This window comes from Microtus oregoni, unplaced genomic scaffold (genome assembly GCF_018167655.1).
Source record: "Microtus oregoni isolate MIOR12 unplaced genomic scaffold, Mior012 000152F_ref0000281, whole genome shotgun sequence".
Classification (NCBI taxonomy): Eukaryota; Metazoa; Chordata; class Mammalia; order Rodentia; family Cricetidae; genus Microtus; species Microtus oregoni.
In genome coordinates this window covers 753,075-779,711 of record NW_024544803.1, presented here as the reverse complement: position 1 = coordinate 779,711, position 26,637 = coordinate 753,075, and the positions used below count along the sequence as shown (strand labels likewise).

Here is a 26,637-nt window from a genome sequence, read left to right as displayed (position 1 = left end):
GTGGATAGAAAGGAAAATACGTCCTCTTGGAGAAAACATTTAAATTGCATTGAGTGGTGGTGGGGCACACCTTTAATCCCAGCATTCAGGAGGTAGGAACAGGCAGATCTCTGTGAATTCAAGGGCAGCCTGGTCTACAGAGCTAATTCCAGGACAGCCAGGGATACATAGAGAAACCCTGTTTTTTTTAAAAAAAAACAAACAAACTATATTTTGAGTATTTCATACATGTATATAATGAAATATGATCCTATCTACCCATCATTTTTTCCATCCAAGTCCTCCCATATCCTCTCCAATGTGCATGCAAACAAAATGCACTGTATGCTGTTTGAATCAAGTAAAGCACATCTGTCTTCCTAGATACTGGTTTTTTTATTTAACCTGTGCAGTATACTAAATCAGACTAGTTACTGTGGTAGGAGGAGAGCCTAAAACACGTGGTGTTCCAGAAATCAAGTTGGGAGGGGGAAGTCTGTGTTTCAAGGAAGGAGTAAGCAATGATATTAAGTGTTATGGCTGGATCAAATAAAATAAAACTAGTAAAATGACCACTGGGCTTAACACTAAGGAGTTATTGTTAGCCTGGGACTGAATCCTCAGTGTAAAATGATGATGCCATACATCTGATTGAAGAAAAGAAGAGAAAACTTAGGAGTAACGATCTGAGAAAGGTTCTGCCAGCATTTTTTGCTTTGGAAAGAGAAATGGAGCTTCTTCGAGAACAGCTTTTAAATCTTGTTTCTCTCTATCAGTTAAGATTTTGATTCAATCAAAGAAAACTTGTTGATATAACTGGCAACAAAGTGATTATTAGATCAATGGCCTCGATTAGATATAAAGGGAGTGGGTGGGACGTAGTGTACACATAGAGGGATCAAGCACTGTGACAAGAAAATAGGCAGAGTTTGATTACAGAGATGGTAGATGAGGTGAGACAAAAGCAAGGTCATTTTCGCGTGGAGGCAGAGAGGCCAGTGTGGTCTGAGACGGACGCAAAGGTGACTATAGTGATGGACAAAGAAGCTGAGCTGTGCAAAGAAGACAGCGGTGCTACACGAGACTGCTGCACAGTACTCCAGAGCCCTGAAGGCAATTCATTTCTTGTTAACTTTCATCATTTGTGGCCGAAAAGCATCCATTGTTCTTAGCAAATGGGAGTTAACTTACAGCAGGTTTTTCTCCTGTGTTTCTCAAACGAGTCCCTGACCACTATCATTGGGACTAGAGGATAAAGAAAAGCTTAAAAACCCTGTGAGCTGTAGCCCCTTCCAGGTTTACATTACTGTTAACATAGTAAGGACTCCAAATATTCTGGCAGCTGGGAAAGCATATTGACTTGTGCAATGGTTGACAACATTGCTCGTTCACAGAACTCTTCTGTAAAAACTGTCAAGGTCTATACTACTATTCCATGGGATGCACTCTGAGAAATGCTAATCCAGAAAGCATGCTGGGGACTAGAAACAGCTTTAGGACAAGACTTGCTCGGTCAGAGTCACCACAGCTTTTTTTCTAAAGCAAATGTTTATCAGTAACTCATACCTCTCCCAGACTAACTAAGTATTCTGTTGCTGAGCCAAAATTCAGAGATTTGGGCTCTATCTTGTTTGCCTAAAGTCAGAGAAACACAATATTGCCGATGCAGCTGATTCCCTAGTTTTCATTCAGAGGCAGTTCTCCAATTTTATATTTTCAATAATTCAAGAGATATCCTGGTAGCAGTGTAGCAGAAGCAGCATGAACATTTATTAGCCACGTCCTTGTATCAAGCACATGATGTTTGGCACAGTGCACATACTGTCTCACTCTTTACAGCACAGAAGAAGGAATATGTTATGAGAAAACATTCTCCTTTTAAGAAGCTTGTTACCCAGAAGGGAAATACATCTCTCCTGCAACAAGCAACGTGCTTGTTACAAACATATTTGAAGCCCCAGAAATGTTTCTAGAATCAGAATGTTGGAGTAGAAAGAGACCTTAGAGATTAATTCAAGGTATTAGGGACCGGTTATTGTAGTTTCTTCAAAAGTTATTGCATATATCGTTTTAGGTATGAAGAAATCTTGCCATAACTGTTTTACTTTGATTTAAATAAAACCACACGAAATGATAATCATGTGAAATATGTAAAGCCTACACTTCATGATGTAGCAATATAATACTATCATTGGTTATCGACTAAGACTGTAAATGTACATTTGGAGTTAGATCTGTGTTTCAGTGTTGTGGAAGCCTGATTACACTAGAACACAATGATTCTCAAACACATATATATCCGAATTACATGAGCTACTTGCTCTAAAGAGCAGATTTTTAGACCCCATCTTTAAAAATAACTAATTCGATGAATCTGGTATTAAGATCGGGGACTTGAAATTTTTTTAACTTTATTTCTTTCTTTATTTTTTACATACCAATCCCAGTTCCTCCTCCCTCATCTCCTTCCGCTTCCCCCACCCCACCCCCCATCTGCTCCTCAGAGATGTTAATACCTCCTCTGGCATTTTAAACAAGTTCCCTGGATGGTACCCTGTGAAACTGATTACATTTGGAGAAGCACATCTCTAAGAATATTCTTTTCATAGTCAAGATGTTGGGTGGGTAGTTTCAAATGGTCAGGGTGCAATTACTCTGCAATCACAACTCAAAAGCATAGGAAATCCCGTTTCTGTATTTCCATTTTTTCCCTACAGAATCTTCATCTTAAGGTGATAATTCATGCTCGGAGAACTCTTTCCTGTAACTTGTTGTAGCTGTCTAGGTCTGGAAATACACAGCATAGGTGCTAGGAGGAATCTTTCTGCTATATATTATAGAGTTGGACATGAAAATCCTGTAAGCTTTGCATGGTTAGAAATGTCCTAAAGAATTTGTGATATCTCACCAGTTCATAGCTATTTACATACTAAAGACATGGACATGAATGGGGGTCTTTGGGGGCGTCTTTATATTTTTAAAAAAATCAATCCTCAGTGTTACAGGTTCCAAATTAAATTTTCTCCGTTTTTGCCAGGAAATGATTAGACTCTGGAGAACAAGCTGGATACGTTATAAACACTTGCAGCAATACTTTAGAAGCCAAAAAATCAGCTTATTAATTCATCTTGATAATTAACTATAAAGCTCACTAATGTCAATCTGCACTGTAGGAAATCTACCAAGGAAATCAAATAATCGCAAAAGGCTGTTTGGTAGAGGCAGCCTACTCTAGTGGCAAGTCCAGAAATCTTACAGACAACTAAGTGTTGACAAGAACCTTGGCTAGGTGACTTGTACTGTGTTGATGGGTGTTTCCCAATAGATGTGCCCAATTTGAGTTTCCAAACGTGGAGTGGTGATCTTTGGAATCGGCATCTTTGTAGATGCAGTTACAGTTCTATCCTGAATTAGAGCAGGCCTTAAAGCCAATGGGTAGGCTCATGAGCGAGAGAGAGAGAGCAGAGATACAAAAAGAGGTCTCATGAAAATGGAGGCAGATATTGCACCAGGCAAGTAATATTAGGGCCACCAAAAGTTGGGAAAAGGCAAGGAACAGAAGCCCCCTTGCGTCTTTAGAGCAGTGGTTCTCAGTCCTCCTAATGTTGCAACCCTTTAAGAGAGTTCCTCATGCTGTAGTGACCCCCCCAACCATAAGATCATTTTGTTGTGATTTCATAACTGTCATTTTTCTATAGCTATGAATCTTAATGTAAATATCTGATATGCAGGATACACCTGATATGCGGCCCCTGTGGATGCTTTGTTCATGACCCACAGGTTGAGAACGGCTGTTTTTTTTTTTTTTTTTTTTTTTTTTTTTTTTTTTTTTTAGAGCAAACACTCTATATATATTTTCATCCATATATATGGAACAGATAAGACTTTTAACAGAAGCAAAACTTCAGCACAAAAGATGAACAAAACTTTTCCCAGGAAACCATATCAGACGACCAACTTAAAAATTCTAAAATAAGAAAGAAACCATAAGAACGAAAGGTGTTTTCTAGCATTAAGGCAGCTCCTAGCAGGTTGTGGCAGCAGCCTGGTGCCCTGAGTGCAGAGAAGGCTCTGTGAAAGGAAAACAAGCAGGCATGGACAAGCAAGGAGTGGAAGAGGGACAGGAGCCTTGTGGAGGACACAGCAGGTTGCAGTTTAAGCTGTGGGTCTCCCAGCTGTTGTGGGAGGGTGGAAGCAGCCCTGTGCTAGGCATGAAGCATTGGCAAAGTTAGAATAGCATCCAAAAAGGGAACAAGTCGGGAACTGGAAGAGCAATTGGACAGAAGCATGAAATACAGACAGGCAGGGAAGCAAGGAGATTGTCCACAGGCAAAAGCCAGGAGCAGAGAGAGGCTAGGGACAGGAAGAAGAGAGGACGCAGGGATGCAGTGATCAGGAACCTGGTCAGGGTAACTCAGCCCCAGATTGGATAAATTCTGAAGAGTGTTCGAGGAGTGAACTTGAACTCCGAAGTATGCATTTACAAACCATTAACTGGAGACTAAGAGTATCCTCCTATATAGACTAGAGTCAAAACAATAGGAGGTTTGGGGTACCTCTGTGCAGGACTCCCATACAAGCCTCACAAAAGGTAGAGACTGTCTCTACTCCAGAACAGCCACCTGGCACTGCGACATCTTGACAGGTGGGCTGGAAGGAAGAAGGGGTCCTGGACCTCTTTAGAGGCCATGGCTTGAAACTGGGTAACTCAAAAAGCAAGTCTGGGAAGGGAGAGTGGTTTTCCATGGTCACCTGGTAGCGGGAAAATTCAGCTCTACTTGGGTTTGGCACCAAATGTTAAGTTAAATTCCTGGTTATTGTGAATCTGCCACTGCTGATGTAATAAACCAACCAAACAGAATTAATAAATCCAGGTTTATTCTGAGCAAAGCATTCCTAGGTGGCCCTAAGGGAAGTTGAGGAGACCACAAGGGGAACCCACAAAGCAGGGCTTTTAATGTCTTTGGGGTGGAGCCGTTGATGGTGGGCTTTCTTGTAGGTGGAGTCTGGACTGAGGCAACTCCAGGGAAGGGAGCTTAGGGTGGAGTTTCCACCTGAACATTTCCTGTACTACTTGGTTATCTTATTAGTTAAAAAAAAATCCTATTCAATTTTATCTACTTTTCTTTTGGCTTTGTCTTGTTTCTGAGTTGCAGCAACTATCTATAAAATATTCTTTTTCTTTCTGTCTTCTTTCCTTTCTTTCTTTTTTCCCCTTCTTTCCTTCCTTCCTTTCTTTTTTATTTTTAAAACAATCTTAATTTACATACCAATCTCAGTTCCCTCCCCCTCCAGTCCTGTTACTCCCCCACTTTCTCTCCACCCTATCCCCATACACTCCTTAGAGAGGGAGTCAACAAGGTCTGTCACATCACTTGAGGCAAGACAAAGGCCTTCCACCGGTACTGCTGATTTTGGCTGAGCAATGTATCTCTCCACAGAAAATGGGCTACAAAGAGCCATTCATGCACTAGGGATAAATACTGGTTCCACTGCTAGTGGTCCCACAAACTGCTCAAGTCACACATCTGTCACCCACTTTCAGAGGGACCAAGTCAGTCTCGTGCAGGTTCCCCAGCTGTCAGTCCAGAATCAGTGAGCTCCCACTTGCTCAGGTCAGCTGTTTCTGTGGGTATCTTCATCAGTATTTCAAATTGTATTCTTTCAGCTGAAAAATTCTCCAGGTCTTTATCTTTTTATCTTTACAGACATTTGGTGGTATTTTTTGTAAGTAGAAACTTAATTTATCAATAAGTAGTTCATAGTCCCATTTCTTTTTTAGTTGTTTGTAAAACATTATAAATTTTTCTTCAAGTCACAGAATTAATATCCAGTTTTCTTATTTAGGCTGTTTAAAACTCTAAGGTTCCTTCGAGTTGAATTTTGGGCAAAAAATAAGTGACATAGCCAGTTTCATTCTTTGTTGTCCTTTCTTCCCCCTTAATATTCATAGACATCTTTGCTAATGTGCCCTTCTTTCCATGATTGACTTCAGGACCGCCTCCACCACACACTGGGTTCTGTAAATGGATGTATATGTCTGTTCTTGTGTTCACTTACTATTGAGCTTGTCTAACCCAATGAGTGCAGATTATTTATTGCTATGATTTTATAACAAACATTTTTCCAGTGTTCTATTTGTCTGCGACAATATGCAGTTCCTGCATTCATGAATGGAAGACGTGCTTTCTGTTTTTCTTTAAATGTAGTTTTGAGTTTGAGTCTGTGTCATGAGCAATGCTAGATTTCGTTGTTGTTGAGAAAGGGTCTTGAAATGTAGCTCAGTTTGGCCTTGAACTCAATCCTCCTGCCCCATGTTTCCAACAGCTGAGATCACAGTAGGCTAATAGAATTTGTCTCTGTTCCTGTCTCCTTTATCTGCAACCTGATTTCATATGATATGAAATCTGATCTAAGTACTTCCATACTTTAAATATATTAATTTGTTTAAATTGTAGTATTTAACAATTCCTGATGATAGTTGCTGTGAGCTGTATGTTGTACCTATATGCTGTTTGTATGTTGATATTACACCCTCAGTTGTTGAACTATTCATTAGTTTCTTTTCCTCTCTCAAAACTTTCTCAAAGCTCATGCTGATAAAAGTCTTTATTACCCTCCTTTCTCTTATGTATCTTGTATATTTTCTGGACCACAGAAGCTGGACAGACTGTTTTTTGAGGTATGTTTTAGTGAGCGTTATAGAGTGTCATGATTTGTTTGCTGAGAGAATGGATATCCTTCTCTAATTGAAGACTCTAATTGCATTTCAGTAATTATTCTGTAAACTGTCTTTAACTTGCTATGCTTTGTTATTTTGTTTCTTTCCTGTTTGCTATTATTTTTCTTCTAATCCCTTCAAACTCTTTCTTGTGTTTCAGGTTGTCCTATTTTCAATATCCTCTCCTACTTTTTCATTTCTGAAAATGTTTTTATTTTCTTGCCTTTCTTCTCTCCTGAAATTACCAACTCAGATAATTATCTTTAATGTTTCATTGTGTTTTACTTTTATTAAAAATTTGTTATTTTTATGATAGTAGTTAAGTTTTATCTCCCCAACCTATTACATAATATGCTAGACTAGAATGTTTATTATTAACTTGTGTGGCAGTTTTCATCTGGTTTTCTTCCTAGCAATAATTTTTGCCTCAAGACATATCTGTCATGCATTGAATCCTCTTTCAATGTTGTTTTTCTGTAGTATTTTGTCTACATTAAATATTAACTAATTTTTAATTTTTATTCAATTTGAGTATATTGAGATTTTCTCCAACCAGTCATTTGAGGGAAGCTTGGGTGTGCAGTGAATAATGGTAAACTCATTTAATGACACAATTTGGGTAAGTACATGAGTTATTTAGTCTTTATTTTCCCAGCCATTTTATTTCCACACTTAGGCGTCAGGATGGTTGAGAACATTGTCCCATAAGATGGATACCTAGAACACAGGTGGCAGAGCTGTGCTTCCTCCAGAGCCATTGGGAGAGGAGCCTGCCATGTCGTTTCTTAATTGGAGGTGTCACTCCAATGTGGACCTCTGACATCAGCAACACCTTTCTGTGTGACTGTTCGTCTCTTCTTTCTGTAAAGACATAGGAAGCTATATTTCCTACTTTTATATTATCTCCTATTGATTTAAGCAATCATAGCTGCAATGATCCTATTTCAAATATACTCACATTCTCAGGTATTGGGGATTAGAACTCAATTTAAGCCATAAGGTAAGCTCTGCTGCTAATTGGTAGAGAATGAATTAGCTAGTTGTTATAACTTCAGTTCTCTTTAAACCAGATAAATAAGGCATGTGAAACAACTCTCTGAAAACATAAACATTACTTTTTTTTATTACAGCTATCCTTGTTTTAATTTTGTTTAAATTTATAAATTTCTTAAATCTAGGAGAAAGTACTTGGATACGTTTTTGTTGCTTCTATATCAGGATGTACAGATGCCCAGGTTTCTCAGTTGCCTGTTAGATGCACAGATTGGCAGTTCTGCAAGTCCATATAAGTCTTTGTCATATAGCCCAGGAAGTGAAGACCCTGGAATGGTGCTTTGAATTATCAGCTGGTCAGTGAACAAAATTTTAAGTTCTCAGGACTTGACAATTATAATGGGATATGAAAATATTATTTTGATAAATTACTTTTTTTTTTATAATTTTTTTATTAAGAAAAGAAGAAAAAAAAAACATAAACAAAAAACAAGTTTCCACCTCCTCCCAGCCTCCCATCTCCCTCCCCCTCCTCCCACCCTTCTCCCCCTCCTCCCACCCTTCTACCCCTCCCCCCACTCCTCTCCCCCTCCCTCTCCAGTCCACAGAGCAGTCCAGGTTCCCTGCCCTGTGGCAAGTCCTAGGTCCTCCCCCCTCCGTCTATATCTAGGAAGGTGAACATCCAAACTGGCTAGGCTTCCACAAAGCCAGCACATTAAGTAGGATCAAAACCCCGTGCCATTGTCCTTGGCGTCTCATCAGCCCTCATTGTTCGCCATGTTCAGAGAGTCTGGCTTTATCCCATGCTTTTTCAGTCACAGTCCAGCTGGCCTTGGTGAGCTCCCAGTAGATCAGCTCCATTGTCTCAGTGGGTGGGTGCACGCCTCGTGGTCCCGACTTCTTTGCTCATGTTCTCCCTCCTTCTGCTCCTCATTGGGACCTTGGGAGCTCAGTCCAGTGCTCCAGTGTGGGTCTCTGTCTCTGTCTCCATCCATCACCAGATGAAGGGAGAACGGCTGTTTTAGCGGCTTGCTGCCACCACAACACCTTCATCTTAGATTTGTAGGCTCTCCAACTGCGGGGGAGTGAATTGCTATTGTTTTCAGCCCTTACATCTGGAGTCCTGTGTTATAGGGGTCACAGAAAACTCATATGACTCCCATGTCATTTTAGTCACTTGGGTGACTCACCTACCTTCCCTGAGCTTCGGTTCACTCATGAGAAAATGGGACTCATAATAAACGCCTATGAAACCAGCAGCTAACTGTGATGATGAAATAAGATAATTCATATAAATTGCTTGTCTCAGAAGTAGGGTCTCATTACATGGTGGCTGTTACTGATGCCTGAAGAGATGGTATAGAGTGTTAAATGATCTGAGAAGATGGAGTCATACAGCTTATGCAGTCTCACACGATTCCCCACCTATCAAAAAGGTGGTGAATGCATCAGCAAGTCGGGGCACAGAAGAAGAAAGACAACTTCTCCCTCTAATTATTTTTATGTTTGTTTCTCCAAGGGCCAAGTAACTTGTTTGCACATGTCATGCGGTGACCTCTTTCACAGTTTTCTATGGGCTATCCAGCCAGAGCCCTTCCAAAGCTACCATGGTGTTTGCCACCGATTATGTTAAGCAATGCTGTTTATTAGACATGTAAGGAGGTGCCTAGTCAGTAAACCTTTTTTCTGTGCGCAGCCTATCCCATCCATCCCCATGGGGAAAGTGTTTATGATCATCTGAATTCCTTCAGACTACCGTTAAGTCTGGAATTACGGGTCATTTCCTTTTAAGTCTCTAGTCCACAGTTTCCACTATATTCTTTCAGGACACCAAATTCATAGTGTTATGCCTACTTTCTCACCAGTTTGCTAGTAAATAGAAAATTCTTTAGTTGGCTGGCTGTGCAGGCTTAAGCAAGTTATTTCAGTTTTGGCACCTCACAGCACTCATCAGTAAAGTAATTGTAATAATAGGCCTCTTTCCCTAGATGCCTAATAAGAATGAAATGAAAGACTTCAACACACCACTACATACGTAGTGAATGCTCAGGAGATGCCAGCAACATGGGAAAGCCCGTATGATATATTGAATGAGCTGAGATGACTTCTCAACAGGAAGGCATACATAACCTCAAGAAACCTCTAGAGCATATAAGAGATCTGGGGAAAGATGAGAAAGTAGTCAAGAATAAGCAATAAATACTTAATTTGACATTTTTCTTACCCCGTGTTCCCTACTGTTGGGCATACTTGAAAGCTAAAGTTTATCAGAACAAATCATCCACATCAAATGTGTGGCAAGGAAAATAACACCTCATATCATAGTAGTAACAGCTACTTGACTTCTGAAAGTCCTTCAGAATGTGCCGAAGTGGTAAAAACTGTAGAGTTGTCAATAGGAACTATTGCTAGCCGTCGCTTTTAATTAATTATACAATTGATTTCAGCACTCTGGTTTTAGCGCAGACTAGTTGAGTTATTATTGTTATTAGAGACTCTGGGTCTGAGTAGACAAATGACAACATTAAGGAACATCAAATGAAATTTCACACACCAGGAGAGTTGCATAGGCAATGAAAACAACTTTTATTTACTTCCCAGGGCATGCTTAAGTGTTAGTGTAGAGATGATAGGGGTTGGGAGGAAGGAGAATTGATACGCTGTAAATCTAACCAAAGCCCAATCTTGCTCAGTTCTGTTCTATCAATGGCGCTAATATAATTCTTTTGATTCTACAGGTCTCCAAGTCTCCCATTAATTTGTTAATATCAAAAATATATTAGATGCATACTATGCGATGGCGCTGTTTTCAACATTTGTAGGAAATGTGGCAGTAAACAAAACTATTTGCCTTCCTGGAATTTATACTGTAGTTAGAGTCAACACACTAGCTCCGAACCTTTGAATCTGGCCTGCCACCTATTACAGTATACGCATTCTGGTTGAAACACAGACATGCCATTCTCACATACATCATGTATGGATTTGTGTGTGTGTGTGTGTGTGTGTGTGTGTGTGTGTATCAATGACAAAGTTAAGCAGTTAAGTTAGACACTGGAAGCTCACAAAGCCTGGAACATTTACTACCTGCTCCTTTACAAAAGAAAACACTTAGTGGCCCTTCTTCCAGCAGAAGCTGAGTGAGACCAAAGAATGGGAAATTATGTAAAATATGAAGAAATAAACCAGAAAGGTAATTAGACGATGGGGTAAGAAGCACTTGCCAATTCAATTATGACAGTCAGAGGGGGGTATTTCATCTAACTCCTGAAAGATGTAAGTGAATGAGTCATGTCATGATGCATGTTATATTTACATATATTATTATGAGTTATTGCAAAAAGATGTGTTATGACTATTTGTGAGATGAGAGTCATTGGATGAGTTCTGAACAGATCTGACTTTCATATAACAAAATTTATCTTGTTCCTAAAGCCAATAAAGAAATAATAGACTTTGATGAAAGTAGCAAAGATAGAAGGATGAAAAACACAAGGGAAGCTAGTATAATACACTCCAAGAAAAATAGATCATATAACACGAATCAGGATAGTAATGGAAATTATGAAAATGATAACATTCTAGATGTAGTCTAAGGCAAAACCAAGATCTGCCAATAGAATAAATGAAGGCTATGAAAGAAAATGAAAAATCAAGCAGTACTCTGGGTGAGTCTTCTGCATGAGCATCTTGAACGATGAAGGTAGTATTCAATGAGAAGACTGAGGGTCAGGCTTGGCTTGTGGAGTCAGGAAACCAAACATTCAATTTTGGGTATGGGATGTCAGATGCTTATCAGGCACCATAGTTCATATGCATGTAAAAGGCAGGTAGTTGGACAGAGAAGTGTTGCCTAAGTACAACCTTGAGATGCAGATCTGGAATTAGTCATTAGCATACAAATAATATTTTAAGCCTTGGAATGGCTGCTTCAAAGAGCAGAAGAGATCTGTGGCTTCCAGTTGCTCTCTATCTTGCAACTCTTTAGTCATTCCAAGACAAAGTCCTGTTGAATCTTTCTAATACATTTTAATCCAGCATTTCCTTTCCATTCTCACAGTTATTATCCAAGTCCAGGATCTCATTCATATGAATAGGAATGCCCCCTATAAGCCCATATATTTGGTCATTAGGGAGAGGCACTACTTGAATAAGATTAGGAGGTGTGGCTTTGTTCGAGGATTTGTGTTACTGGGGGTGGGTTTTGAGTTCTCAGATACTCAAGCCAGTCTCAGTCTCTCTTCCTGATACCTGCTGATCCAGATGTAGAACTCTCAGATCCTTCTTCAATACTATATCTGCCTGAATGCTACCATGCTTGCTGCCATAATGGTAGTAGACTAAGCCTCTGAAACTGTAGGCAAGCCTCAATTAGACGTTTTCCTTTGTAAGAGGTCATGGTGCATCTTCACAGCAATAGAATATTGATGAAGAGACATCCCAAGTTAAAATGGGATAATTGAAAGAAAAAATAGCAGGGATGTGAAAAGACGGTGTTTGTCATAAGTAATGTCATTTGAGTCAGGATGAAAGATTGGACAAAGGAGCATCAGAACACTGAAGAAACCAAATGGGAAGTCACTCATAAAATAAAAGCTGAAGGGCTTGGGGAGATTTGCTAGCACAGTACAATGGCTAAAGGGTAGCTGAGAAGGAAAAGCATGAGACAAAGGAAATTTAAGCTTCTATTCTGAGAGGCAGAGCCACTATCTCCTGACTGCCAAGATTCAAAGCCTCACTCTGGGGCTTAGCAGATGTATAAACTCAGACGTGTAAATTAACATCTCCGAACTTTAGTACATCGTCTGTATTGTAATGATAACAGTAGCGCCAGTTTCCAGGGAGTTGTTACAAGATCAAAAGGTGTTAATCATTCTACCACCTTGAATGGCACTTCCTCCTTGAGCCACATAAGCTCTGAGCTGCTCCCCAGTGGTGACAACACTGCAAGTTCTGGAGGCAAATCTTTTTAGCCTAACCCACATATCTCAAAGGGCACTGGGCCCTCAGCCTACAAAATATCTTCCCCATTCTTTAGCCCTTTTCAGAGCTCAGCAGAGTGCATTGTAAGGACAGATAGCCATAAATTCCAAAATCTCTGCAAACAAATACAGGCAGCATACATGGCCTTATACTTATGAGAATGTCTCTACAATCGATGAAAGGGACTCTGAAAGTCAAAGGGCAACCGGGTGACCACAGAGAAACTCCCCTCTGGTCTGGAAAAATGAGACCCCATAGGTAGTTGTCAGGCAAGATCAAAAGTGGAAATGGATGTAAGGCATTTTCCTTAGGACCTTGCACATGGTAAGCGCTTTAACAAATGTTAGCACTTAGCGCTAATGACTGCAATGATTATAGGACTTGATTTTGCCAGCTACAGAGCCCATCCACTATTCCCCTGTTTTCTCAGTTTGCCCTTTCTAACCTTAACAGGTGTAAAAATATTCCTGGGGCCAGTAAATTGAGAACACTCTACATTTTATACTCCATTTGATGTTTATGCCCGTGTTTAAAAAAAAAAACATATAAAAAAAAGACTAGCAGCTCTTAGTACACCACAGATTTCAGTATGTCTGCTAATGCCTTAAAGACAGCGGGGTGCACTAAGACTAGGGTAAACATCAAATCATGTGTTTGTCATTAAATAGAATTCTGTTTTTGCACATTTCTACACATTTAACAATTTCCATTGCATTTCATTCTGATTTTGATGCCTTTTATCTCTCATTAGTTCTCATCATGTAAAATTAAATTTAATGAAATTTTAAAAAATAAATGGCTTTTCAACATACCAAAATACAGCTTTTATATAAGGTCAAAGAAATAGATCTTTTCAAAGTGCACATGCTTACATTTTCCCTAAATTGGCCCTCCAATTGAAAGAAATTTCCAATGTGGAGACTGAGAGCTGGCAACTATGATGTCTACAGCTTATCAAAGTGAGTCTAGGAAGCACCATGGGAGCATGAGAGGAACCAGAAAGTGAGCCTGGAGGACGAAGTCAGGGCCTTGCTTCAAAAAGAATCCAAGAAACGCAAAGTGGATATGTGGAAACATACACCAATGCTCACCAGAGGAGAACACAGTGTTTCTCCTTCATATATCAACCGCAGAAGGCTTCTCTCCTATGATGGCATAGGCACAACAATTGGACGATTGTTCTCAGTAAGAATTAAAATATTTCCAGTCTTTGAAAATCCAACTATGTTCAATGACCAAGTCAATTACTGTTTACATCTGAAGCAAGGAAGAATGGTTACCAAATAATTTAATTATTTTTGGTTTACCACATTTGTTCTCGAAGTCAATTGTTTGCTGGCAAAAACTGGCCATAGTTACTATCAATAATGAATGTCCTTATATTTCACATCAAAGAATCCAGTTCTCAAATGGCCCTAATCAAATGAAATAAAAACAAACAAAAGAACATTGGGAAAAGAATGTAAAACCCACTATTTATAAAGCCACTACTTTTACCCCCTGTGTACACACATAAAATAGATTAAACACATCTAATGGTGGTTCTTTAAAACCATAGGTTGTTTTCCCCTGTAATATATCATGTTTCTTAATAGGTCTCACTGTGAAGCTTTGACTGTCCTGAAACTCACTATGTAGAGTAGACCAGGTTTGCCTCTAACTCACACAAATCCACCTAACTCTGCTTCCTGAGAATGTCTCAAATGTTTAAGTAAATTTTTTATTTAAATCTTTCCAAAGTAGACATTTCATATCAGTGTGACCTACGATAATAAGTACATACTAACAGTTCTCATTTTTTATTTTCAAAATACTGCATAGCCAAGGAAACAAAAACTTTTGAAGAAACAGTCTTTAAAAGACATGCTACCCTGATGTTAATATTTAGTGCAAACTTTTAATATATAAATGGGAGATACAGACTCAAAAATTCAAGTAGAACTCATTTTATTTTCCCTCTGATTCCCCTTTTTATTCCCCCACTCTCCCCACAAGCTTGAACTAATATCTTAGTACTCTGTGTTTTTATGAGATTGTTCTTTTTTAGATCTCACATATACGTGAGACTATGCAATATTTGTTTTTCTGTATCTAACTTATTTCACACAGCATAATGTACTCCAGTTCCACCCACATTGTCACAAATGACAGAATTCCACTATTCTTAAGTCTGCAACATAGTATCCTATTGTGTGCATCTACCATGTTTTCTTTATCTAGTCGTCCATTTATGATCATTTAGGTTGCCCACATATTTTAGCAATAATGCTGAAATGAACATGAGTGTACATATATCTCTTAGTGATTTCAATTTCTTTGTTTTACATGCACACACACATGGTATTTATAAATATATACATAAATATATGTGTGTACATATAATATGCTATATATATATATATAGCTATACATAGACACATAAGAAGGACATATCATATGACAGTTCAATTTTTTAATGAAAAATTCTGCCCATCCTATTTTATGCAGTTTATATTTCCATCAACAGTGTGCAGATATTTCCATTTCTGAACACTCTCCACACTTGCTGTCTTAAACAGTAGCCATCCTAACAGCTGTGGATAGTGCATCATTGTAGGACTAGTTTGCATTTCCATGTTGATTTATGGTGTTGCATTTTTTCGTAGTTCGTGAAAATATCTGTTTGGCTTATCTGTATATTTTGTCGGGTTATTTTTTCTTGTGTTTGAGTTGCTTAAATTTCTCATGTATTTTCAGTCCTTATTGGAAATACGTTTCTTGTCTCAGGGTTTCTATTGTTGTGAAGAGACACCGTGACCATGGCAACTCTTATAAAGAAAAACATTTAAAAGGGTGGCTTAGTTAAAGAGGTTTAGTCCATTATCATCATGGTGGAATATGGCAATGTGTAGGCAGATATAATGCTTTAGCTGAGTCCTTCATCTTGCTCAGCAGATAACAGCAAGTGAGCAGCATGTCACTGAGTCTGAACAAGAGACGTCAAAGCCCATCCCCACAATAACACACTTCCTCCACAAGGCCACATCTACCCCAACAAAGTCACACCTCCTAATAGTGCCACTCCCTATGGAGGTCAATTACATTCAAACGACCACATTTCCCAAATACACTGGAAGCCAGAGGCAGAAGGATCACAAATAGAAAGGCAGCCTGCGCTGCTGCATACTGAGACCCTATTCTTTTCACCCTCTCCCATACCCCAGATCTCTATTCTTCTCTCAAAAGTGTAGACAGTCTTTCTTTTCTTCTGACTGAAGTCACAGTTTTCCCTGACTTTTTCTGTTTCTCTTGCTCTCACTTGCTATATCCTTAAAACAGGAAATAATCTTTCCACACCTTCTTCTACTGTTCGAGGAGGGGGCCAATAAAATCAAAATCAAAATTACATTTAAAGAACAATGAACACTGTGACTGGAAAAGACACAAGGTATGTGATGGAGCAGGGAATACTGCAGTATGGTGCCCAGAAAGCGGACAAGAATGTGTCTATAGTAGCATACTGTTTTTCTCCCTTTGGGCCTTCAAACTTTGGGGTCATACCATCCATATTCACAATGGGATTTCCTCCCACAGTAAACCATCTCCAGATCAACTCATAGACACGCCTAAAAGTACCCTTTACTAATCTCTTGGGTGCTTCTCAATCCAATCAAATTAACCATCACAACTTAGACAATATCTTGTACTATAATAAACCATATTTAGGTACTTACTACTAATGGAATGTCCTTTTGTATATGTGTTGCTTTTATTAGTTAATCAATAAAGCTGCTTTGGCCTATAGCAGGGCAGAATACCTCCAGACTGGAAGAGATATAGACAGAGAGTAGGCAGAGCCAAGGAGCCATGTAGCTGACCAAGAAGCAAGAGGTAACAAACCACTAGCCTCATGGTAAAATACAAAATAATAGAAATAATTTAAGATGTAAGAATTAACCAATAAGAAGCCTAAACTGTTGCATAAACAATGCTGTAATTATATAGTTTCTCAGTCGGAAAACGAATGAGCAGTCTCCATTTACAATGGTGTGATGTTCAATAACAAAAACATGGTATAAAAGCCACACAGAAAAGTCAAGTTGAAAGCTCTATTAAGCTGGTATGGACTCAGATTCGTATCTTCCAAAAGTTCATAATGAGATCATAATTTCCAATATGTTTACATTCAAATACAGAGGTGAGTCTTTTAGAAGGTAACTGGGTTTTGGAGGTAATCGGACTTTCCAAGAGAGGAAATAAGAGAAAGATTCCTATTGGAAACTAACCACATGGGCAGCTTGACTTCAGTCTTAAACTTCTCAGCTCCTGGAACTGTGAGAAATAAATGTAGTTCTTATACGGCTCAGTCCATTGTAGTATTTCTACAACACCCCAATCAGACTAACAGACCAATTGTATGGTCTCCAACAAATTAAACTCTCAGACCATTGGCTTTTTCAATATAAATATAAAGTAGTACCTACTTTTCAAGGTTATTAGAAGTAATCAATTAGATAATTTCTTTGCAAAACCAGAATGAATAAATAAATGAATGGCAAATATTTGGGTTTTTTGGTTTTTGTTTTGCTTTTTGTTGTTGTTGTTGTTTGTTGGTTTTTTGTTTTTTGAGACAAGGTTTCTCGGTGTAGCTTTGGAGCCTATACTGGAACTTGCTCTGTAGACCAGGCTGGCCTCTAACTCACAGAGATCTGCCTGCCTTTGCCTCCCAAGTGCTAGGATTAAAGGTGTGCATCACCATGCCCAGCTGAATGGCAAATATTATTGCTGCTATTCATGCCCTTATCTTGAAACCAATGAGTTCTTGATCACTGCAACTCCCTATTCTGGCCTTGGGGAGAAAATCGCATAAAGAACTTAAGTTAAAGAAGATTGTTTCCACAGTTATAAAATTAATACATACTCATAGACAATTCAAGCTTTGTGAAAGATAAAACTCTTTACATACCCATTCCTGACCCTTTGTTCCTTCCTTTGCCAAGGATAACAGCAATAAAAGCAAGTTTGTGCTATATACACCTAGACCTTTTTCTTTGTGTATACATATATATGAACTTACGCATAAGAAAACATTCGTTGGTGTTTTCATATATAAATTATACCTTACCATATAATTTTCTGTGATCTTTTTAGGTCTGCCACAATAGTGTATCTAACATCTTTGCTTTTGAGTCTATAAAAATTGATCTTTTTCTCCTTAGAAGCTATTCAGCAATCCATAAAAAAGATATACCCATGGTTTGGTTTTCAAAAACCATAATTCTCAGGATAGTAGCATGAGTAAGATTATAAGATGCCAATTTCAGAGCTCTTTGCTTCCCAAGCTGGTATTTAATAATATAGTGTATCGACATGCAGTTTAAGATAGACTCATAATTTGCATAGATGATGCACAGTGCATTGAACTCTACAGTGTAGAGATACAAAAGAAATCTAAACAAGTTGCCTAAATTACTACTAGCATTTACATTTTTTCTGGTAAGTTCTCCTATTGCATGACTAAATAAAAAAGAGGGCTGGAGTGGAAATAAGAAGTTCAAGAAAGACTTACGAAGTACAGAAGTAACAACTCAGGGACAAAACACTTTAAGTCACTATAGCAACTGATCTTTTGTATCAAGAAAGTGCTATAATAACTTTTTATTCTGAAGAGTTACAATAAAATCACTCAGTTGGATGAGAAATTGGCTCACATTATTTGAGAAATGCCAAAATATCATAACCGTGAATTCAAAATGATTACATTTACATAAAGAAACCCACAGAGGACCATTTAAGGTTCCTAACTCAAGAATAAGAAAAATAGATTGTGTTCCTTTTCAACAGGCCTAGATTATCAGTGTGCTACTGATAGCGGTGTCAGAATTTCAGGCGAGCATTCTCTAAGTTCTTAAGTGTGAGAATGCCAAAGCAAAGTGGGTATAAGAGAAGAAAATAAATGAATGGGATCATGTACCTAGGTGGAAATGTCACTCACTGTGCTTCCTGAGCACAAGGTTGTAATCAAAGCAGTCAGCAATTAGAAATCACAGGGCCTCCAACTCCCACAGAATTTTGGGTACAAGCAGCTCTGACAGCGGACAGAACTGTTGTCAGATACTTTGTGAGAAAGCGTTGTCAGTAGTAATGTCTGCCTTAATGACATCTAGAAACAGCTGTCTTTCTCCAAAAGACAGCAATATGTCTATGCCTGCCAAATACACATAAGAAGATGCTTACCTACCATTAACAAAATTACACTTTCCTTATTGATGGAAAAGATCTGTTCGCATTTTGAAAAGAATGTATTACAGAACTAGCGAAAAGCTATTGAGAAATAGCATACAGATGCTTCAAAGCAGGCATTTAAATTTGCCTCCCTCAAGAGTGGGTACAATTATCCTAAGGAGGATAATGATCTTTCTGAACACTTCTCAAAACAAAATTAAATATGAGGTCCTTGAATATTAAAAAAATATATGCCACACACAATTTGATGGAAGAGAAGAAGATATGACATAAAAGCAAGCTAATAATAGTAGGGTATTATAATCTTCCAAAAGGTTGGGAACCAATAATAGTAAGATGGGTACATTATATAGATTCACTGGTAGATTCCTTTTTAATGAGTTCAGAACCCTGTACCAAGAAAATCACCAAAGCAGTTACTAGATTAAAATGTAAAATCTGGCAATTATGAATTGCATAAATTTTCTGTGAATTCTATCTTCAAGTTTTGAATATATTTTGTCATTAAGAATTTTCTAGATGTCTCAAATGTATTCAAAAGTCTACAACAACATTGTTCATTCTTTGAATAAATATAAATTGCTAGCATACTATATAGTACACAATGCACGTGAAAATGTATATATCAACAATGTATAAGAGTGCAGGTTTTCCTGGGCATTTCTAATAGTATATTTTTACAAAGCACCTCTGGGGACCTCATATTGGTAAATAAAATATGTTTCTTATTATACCTTATTATTTCCTGGAAGACTAGACTAAAAAGACTAAATACATTTGCATGGGTTCATTGGCTATCTAATTATTTGCAATTCTAGTTCGAATAATCTGCATATATCCTTCCACTTTTCCTGGTCATTCTGTTCTGTAATGGCTCTTTATGTAGTACTGTGTTATTTATGTGCAATTGCTACCTTTGAGTAGGAGCTTCTACAGATAGAGAAATTTGCTTCATACCAGAGTGTTAATATAAAACATACCAGTTGATATAAGACATATCTAATAAGATCTATGTGTATATCATTTTTTTCATGCTATTTGCATGTTCTGTTTCTGCATTAGATCTTATTTTATGTCCACTAAACCAGATTAGACTTCAGTCAAACATGTTCTGGGAGAATCTGAATAGCAATATTTTTCAAAGATCAATAGAGAAGTTGGACTATAAATCTTGACTTAAAACAAATATACAAAAAGCCCTAGAAGATATTTATTGTTTTCTTAAGCTTTCCATTATTATTTTCTGTTATTCTTTTCAATTATTCTTGGTTTTAGAGTATCATCTTTGGAATATTTCAGATGTTATTCCTGAGATAGCTCTGTTTTGGCATCTTAGCCAAACTTTATCATCATTTGCTTTAAAAAAAATCTGTGCAGGCATACACAATTATGTCCTGGAACCTTGTGAATATGACAGCAATGCTGACCTTTTCACAAGAAATGGCAAAAGCTAATCTGAGGAAATACCAGAGCTGCACAGAAACTTGGGCCCCCATTCTCAATGATAAACTATTAACATCTCTGCAAAATTATTCTCTCCTTGTGACTCAGAGTTGACAAGCGTTCACTGCATACCTAATATATGCCAGATGCTTTAACAGGCAACCTTTCTCCCAGTATTAACCACTGATCTTTGACATAGGTATCCTCATTTCCCTGAGGAGATTATAACTCAAATAAGTTACATGTTTCCTTCATAGACGCACACACACACATTATGTAGCAGAGATGACTCAAAGCCAAAATTTTCAGCCCGAACAATCTACTGTTCTTAAAAAGTTTATTACTATTCATTATTGTGTTTGTCACACACACACACACACACACACACACACACACACACACACACACTTGAGCATACCCATGACTTGGGAGACAGTGCATGTGCCCAAGCAAGTATATGGAGACCAATTCTGTGGAGAAGTTTTTCTTCTACTACTTTTACATGGGCTCCAAGGACGGAACTCTGATATCCAAACTTGAGCAGCAAACACCTTTGCCTACTGAGCCAGCTTACTGGTCCAGTTCTTCTTTTAATTGGGTCACAACTAGTCTCCTCAACCACACTGCATGAGGTATGTGAATTCCCTAAAGTGATTTATGGCTTCTATTCCAGTACCTCCTCCCTTGAAAATATTTGCTCAAATTTTGTCGAATGAGAGTAGACAAAGACAGAACTGCTACCCAAAATGTATACCTATTTATAATCAAAACAGATAATGTGCCACCTACACTAACAACGGTAACGCTCACCATGTATTAAGTGGTTTCCACATGTACATGCCTTTGTCATTTCACCATTGGAGGTTAACTTCTTCTCTTCCTTCTCTCCTTCTCCTTTCTCCTCCACCCTCATTTTTCTTTCCTCGTTTTGACATAGGAGGCCCCAAAGGTCAAGACGAGTCAGCCATTATCACATAACTAGTATGTGGAAGAACAAAGATTTAAGCTTTTAGATGCAGACACCTGAGCCCAGGAGCACGAACACCATGTTTGACTGCCTTCAAATACAGGAAAATCCTAGACTGACATTTTGACTTACTGATCTCTTACTTCTTTTATTTTGTCACTTTAAATGTGATAGCACTAACAGGGGTAGAATTGTAAAATGAGTTAAATTATGGAAACAGAGTTTATAAAATTACATTTAACCCTCTCTCTATTTTGTTTTGTTTGCTTGACAGAAAACTGTTTCCCACTTTCAATTTTATAAACCAGGCAACTCATAGCAAAGTATATTATAAGATAAAAAATCTAATAAAAATAGAAACCCCAAATTCCTAATGTATAGCACTGTGGTATGTAGTATTTTGTTTCCCAATGCCAATTGACAATAAAAAGTTTCTCTTCTTTAAGCTACTTCTAGGGTTAACTTAAAGGGGTTCAGACTCTTATCTTTTTCTTTTCTTCCTTCTTTCCTTCTTTCTTTCTTTCTTTCTTTCCTTCCTTCCTTCCTTCCTTCCCTTCTTTCTTTCTTTTTTTTTTGAAACTCCATGTTTGTTTGCTTGACTGTTTTGAGACAAGGTTTCATGTAGTCTAGGTTGGCTTTGAGCTCTTTGTGTAGCTGAGGATGACCTTGAACTTCTGATCATCTTGCCACCACCTCCCAATTCCTGTCTGGGCATCAGACTGTTTAGAGAGAGAAGAGATCAACTACCACATCACTTATTACTTTGAGAAGTACTGGGGGAAACAAGATAGTTGGCACCATGTTAATGATTTATTTGTGGCTTAAACAACTATTTTTAATTAATTGATCAATTGATCTTGAGACAGGTCTCACTTGTATCCCAGGTAGTCCTTGAACTTTCTTTCGATCCTCCTTTTCAGCCTCCTAAATACCCATTTTAAATAGTCATCTCCAGCAAATCCCTTGCTGACCCATTGTTCAATTCTCTTAGCTATCTCAGACATGCTACAAAGTAGATGGGCCTAATAAATTTTACAATAGTAACCAGTACTCATGAGTTGATGAAAGCTGAGAGTATAACTTGAATACATACATATTTTAATAATTTTCTACACCTCTTGACTGACTCTAATGGCCATATAGATTGCTGAGCTAAATTTATTATGTAGTGTTGCTTCATGGTGCCATTTGTGAACAGGTGGAGTTTAATTGTAATGAACGTTAAAGGGCAGCTGCAGCTTGCATATTGAATACTGATGTTGACAACTGTTCAATTACAATGTCATTTTAGTATAGGACATTTCATTTGTATAATTATAATGAACTTTAGATAATTAAGAAAAATGATTGTGAGCAATTTAAGGCCATACATAATCTGAGATTCACCTATGTGTTAAATTAAACAAAACCTTAAATCAAGCTGAAATTAATGGCAAAAGTGAGTGACAGGACTCTCCCATGCAGGTTCCTAAGTCTGCTCCAGAAGCATGTATGGGCTTCTAAGGAAAACTGAAAACTTGAGTTCTTCTTGACTCAAGATTGCAATTCTTCTTTACCCCATTTTTCAAAAGTACAACTCTCCAATAGGCCTTCTTATCTACATATTTATTGTACTGGAGTACATACAACATAAAATTTATTTAACTATATCTACACTGTTGTGCAGCTATTGTACCACAAACCTCTGGAACTCTTTATGCTTAAAAATTGAAACAATAGGGGTTATTTAACAATAACCCCTATTCCTTCAGCCCTCGCACCCCAAGTTCCTGGCAACTAGCACTCTACTTATTACATTTTCTGTCTCTGAATTTGGTCATTCTAAGTATCCCATAGAAATGGAATCATGAAGAATTTGTTTTTCTTGAGGTGTTATGTATATATTGTATATGTATGTGTTCATGTGGGTGTCTGCACACATGTGGAACCCAAACCTTCAATAGCTTCTCTGCTTTATTTTGTGAGATAAGGTGTTTCATTGATTGTCTAGACTGCCTGGACAATACACCCCACACCCCAGAAATCTTTTATCTGTCTTGCCAGCCGTGGATTTATAGGTGCCTGATACCACATCTAGCTTTTTACATGGAGAGTGAGATAACCTCACTCTCTCAGATAAAGCACTTTACCAACTGAGCCATGTTCCCAGCCCTAGCATACGGATCTTTGTGTGTGTGTGTGTGTGTGTGTGACCAGCTTTTTCCATCCCGTGTCCTCCAAGTTAATCCATGATGTTGCATATTTCAATATTTTAAAGGTCAAATAATACATTGCACATGAACATACCACATTTTCTTTATTCATTTGTCAATGAAAACTCGAGTTTCTTTGACATTTTAGCTACTGTGGATAATGCAGCAATGAGTATTCGAGTGCAGCTACCACGCAAGATCTTCATTTCAGTTCTTTGTGGTGCGCATCCAGAAGTGGAATTGCTGAATCATATGGTAATTCTATTTTTAAATCTCCAAGGAACCACCATACTCTGTTCCTCTGCAGCTGTTACCATTTTATATTCACACCAGGAGTGCAAATATTCCCATCTCCACACCCTTCCCAACACTTGTTGTTTTCTGTTTCTTGATAATCGCTATCGTATGCTTTGGGTCTTAATAAGATATCCCTTACTTGTGGAGGGTTTGAAAGCAAGTACAGAGAGAAGCAGTTTTATATCTTGCTTCTTGGGGAAAAAAAACCCTCATAGTTTCCTCAAACTCTGAAGAAAAATGCAGTGATCATATTTTGGACTTTCACATGATAACAAATAGACTGAAATTAAAATGTAACAGAATATTTTAAAATTAGGACTGCCCTAGAAAACCTGGATAATTATAGCTATAATATATTTTGAGCACTTACTATATAACAGGCACTGGGAGAAATACTTCTCGTGTATATTATCTCACTTAATCTTTTCAACACCCCAAAGAGGATCTTCAATCCCCATGTCTCTAGAGAAGAAAACCAGGGTGAAGAGAGTTTAAGAAAACTATTCCTCAAGGCCATTGAGCAATTAAATGGAAGATCTGCAAGTAAAATCCATGTCTAACTAATGCAAAGAACCTATTGTCACCAACAGGTCCTGTCTAACTTGAAGATGTTTATTTATTTGTAGATGACATATTCAGTTATCACCCACCTTAGAGGAGTCAAATTGGATCTGACCTGGAGGCGTCCTCCATGAGGACTATCTGTCATTAGTATCAGAAGGTGCTATGCAAGCTCTCAAGGGAGAAAAGCAATCAAAAGTCCTACCAAAAAGTCCTACCAAACTGTGACCCCTATGAACCACAACATTGATTAGCATGGCAAGATAGCTCCAAGAATGCAATAGTGGGAGTTATATCTTGGGTACATCCAATAGCTGTGTGAATAGACCTAAGGTCCACTCAATAGAAGGGAAATCATGCCTGGTACTGCAAACATAGCCAGTTACCTGCCACTGGTGAGGTCATGGACCCTAGAGGAGAACCTCCTACCACCACTCTCCTAAGCCAGCGTAATTTATAATTACATTCTAAACACACATCCCTCTACTCACAGGTAAGTGGGATTCTCTCCACTCACCAAAGAAGTTTCTTTTTGAAGTAAATGGGGACCATTACAGAAATCCACAACTAATCAAAATGCAAAGAACTATTGACTCTAGGGTACCCATATCAACTGCTAAATCTACAACACAATCCCCACATCTAAGGCTCAGGAAGTCTTATGGAACAGGAATGGAAAGACTGTAAGTGCCAGAAGATCACCATGTATACTGCCAAGTAGTGTCTTTTGTATATGACAGTGAGCTGCACCCACTAAATCTTTCTCTTTGAGACAGGGTTTCTTTGTGTATTCATGGCTGTCCCAGAAGTGTCTCTGTAGACCAGGTTGGCCTTGAACTCATAGATCTGCCTGCCTCTGCCTTCCAAGTGCTGGGGTTCAAAGCATGCATCACCTTTGCTCAAGCACACCCATGAAATCTTAACAGCATGATTTTCTAAACAAGACCCGCGGAATCACAACACCAGTTGACATGTCAACATGGGTGAGGAAAATCTCACAAGGCCCTGCCTGCCCCTATATAAAAAGCTACAGGCAACAAATGACTGCTGGGTGTGGGGGACTCAGTCTTCTCCAGGGAGGAGCCAAGCCCCTGACAGGTTAGCCAATCCCAAGAGATAAGCCCTAAACACATATACCTCTGAGCAATACTAACTCGAGTCAAAAGCTGTATTTATATATACGTATATGTGCGCATATGAAGCCTCTCTCTCTCTTTGTGCCAATAATTAAGGAATGTGTCATGAATTTGGGAGGAAGTAGGGAGGAGACATGAAAGAACTGAAAGTAATAGAGCTACGAACAGTACTCACATATGAAGTTTTCAAAAATGTTTAAAAATTTTATAAAGAGCCGGGCGGTGGTGGTGCACACCTTTAATCCCAGCACTCGGGAGGCAGAGGCAGGCGGATCTCTGTGAGTTCGAGGCCAGCCTGGTCTACAAGAGCTAGTTCCAGGACAGGAACCAAAAAAGCTATGGAGAAACCCTGTCTCGAAAAAAAAAAGAAAAGGAAAAGAAAATTTTTATAAAGAAAAATAAGTAAAGTGGCACCTACCTAAATGTTCTCATGTGTGCATAAACTGCACAAATTTTGGTATGTCCAAGGACAGTGTTAATCAGGGACAGAATGTTTGGACATTCTCTCTTTCATTTCTTGGGGAAGAGGTGAACAGCCCATCTATCTAGTATCCATTCCTATCTAGCCAGGTTAGGTTCTGAAAAGTAAACTTCAATGCCTCATGTTATTTTCATTTCTAGAAACAATTCCAACAGAAATATGCATTGCACACTAGGTATAGTTGCTTAATATTGTTATTATTATTATTATTATTAATATCATCATCACTTTAGTTTTTGGAGACAGGGTCTCACTGTATAGCTAAAACTGACCTGAAACTCCCTATGTAGCCACTCTAGCTTCAAATTCCTGATCTTCCTGCTTCCACATCGTGAGTACTGGAAATACAGGTGTGCGCCATCATGCTCCACTCTAGATGGAGTTTTCAAAGCATTTTAAAAATTGTTCATCTGTGAGCAGCGGAAATCACCTCATGGCCCCCTACAGTTGCCTACGTACCACATATACCAGGCACGATCTGTGTGATTTGCCAGCGAGCGACTTTCTAACCTTGACATTCAATGGAAGAACCTGTAAAAATAGTTCTACAGTAAACAATAAGACTGGGTTTTGGCAGGATGGCAATTTGCTGGCCTTTTTTCATTTTCCCCTTGTGCCATCTCTGGTGTCTACTTGACTGTTCATTTTTCTCACAAAAA

General features: G+C 38.3%; 1 protein-coding gene across 1 annotated transcript in view; it reads left to right on the top strand.

The window, feature by feature from the left end:
• Positions 1 to 920: 920 nt before the first annotated feature.
• LOC121444997 (AMME syndrome candidate gene 1 protein) overlaps positions 921 to 26,637 on the top strand; it is a 149,929-nt gene continuing 124,212 nt past the window's right edge. The window contains exons 1-2 of the mRNA XM_041646963.1: positions 921 to 1,092; positions 23,652 to 23,758. Of these exons, the coding sequence (XP_041502897.1) occupies positions 921 to 1,092; positions 23,652 to 23,758 (279 nt within the window). The remainder of the gene's footprint in view (positions 1,093 to 23,651; positions 23,759 to 26,637) is intronic.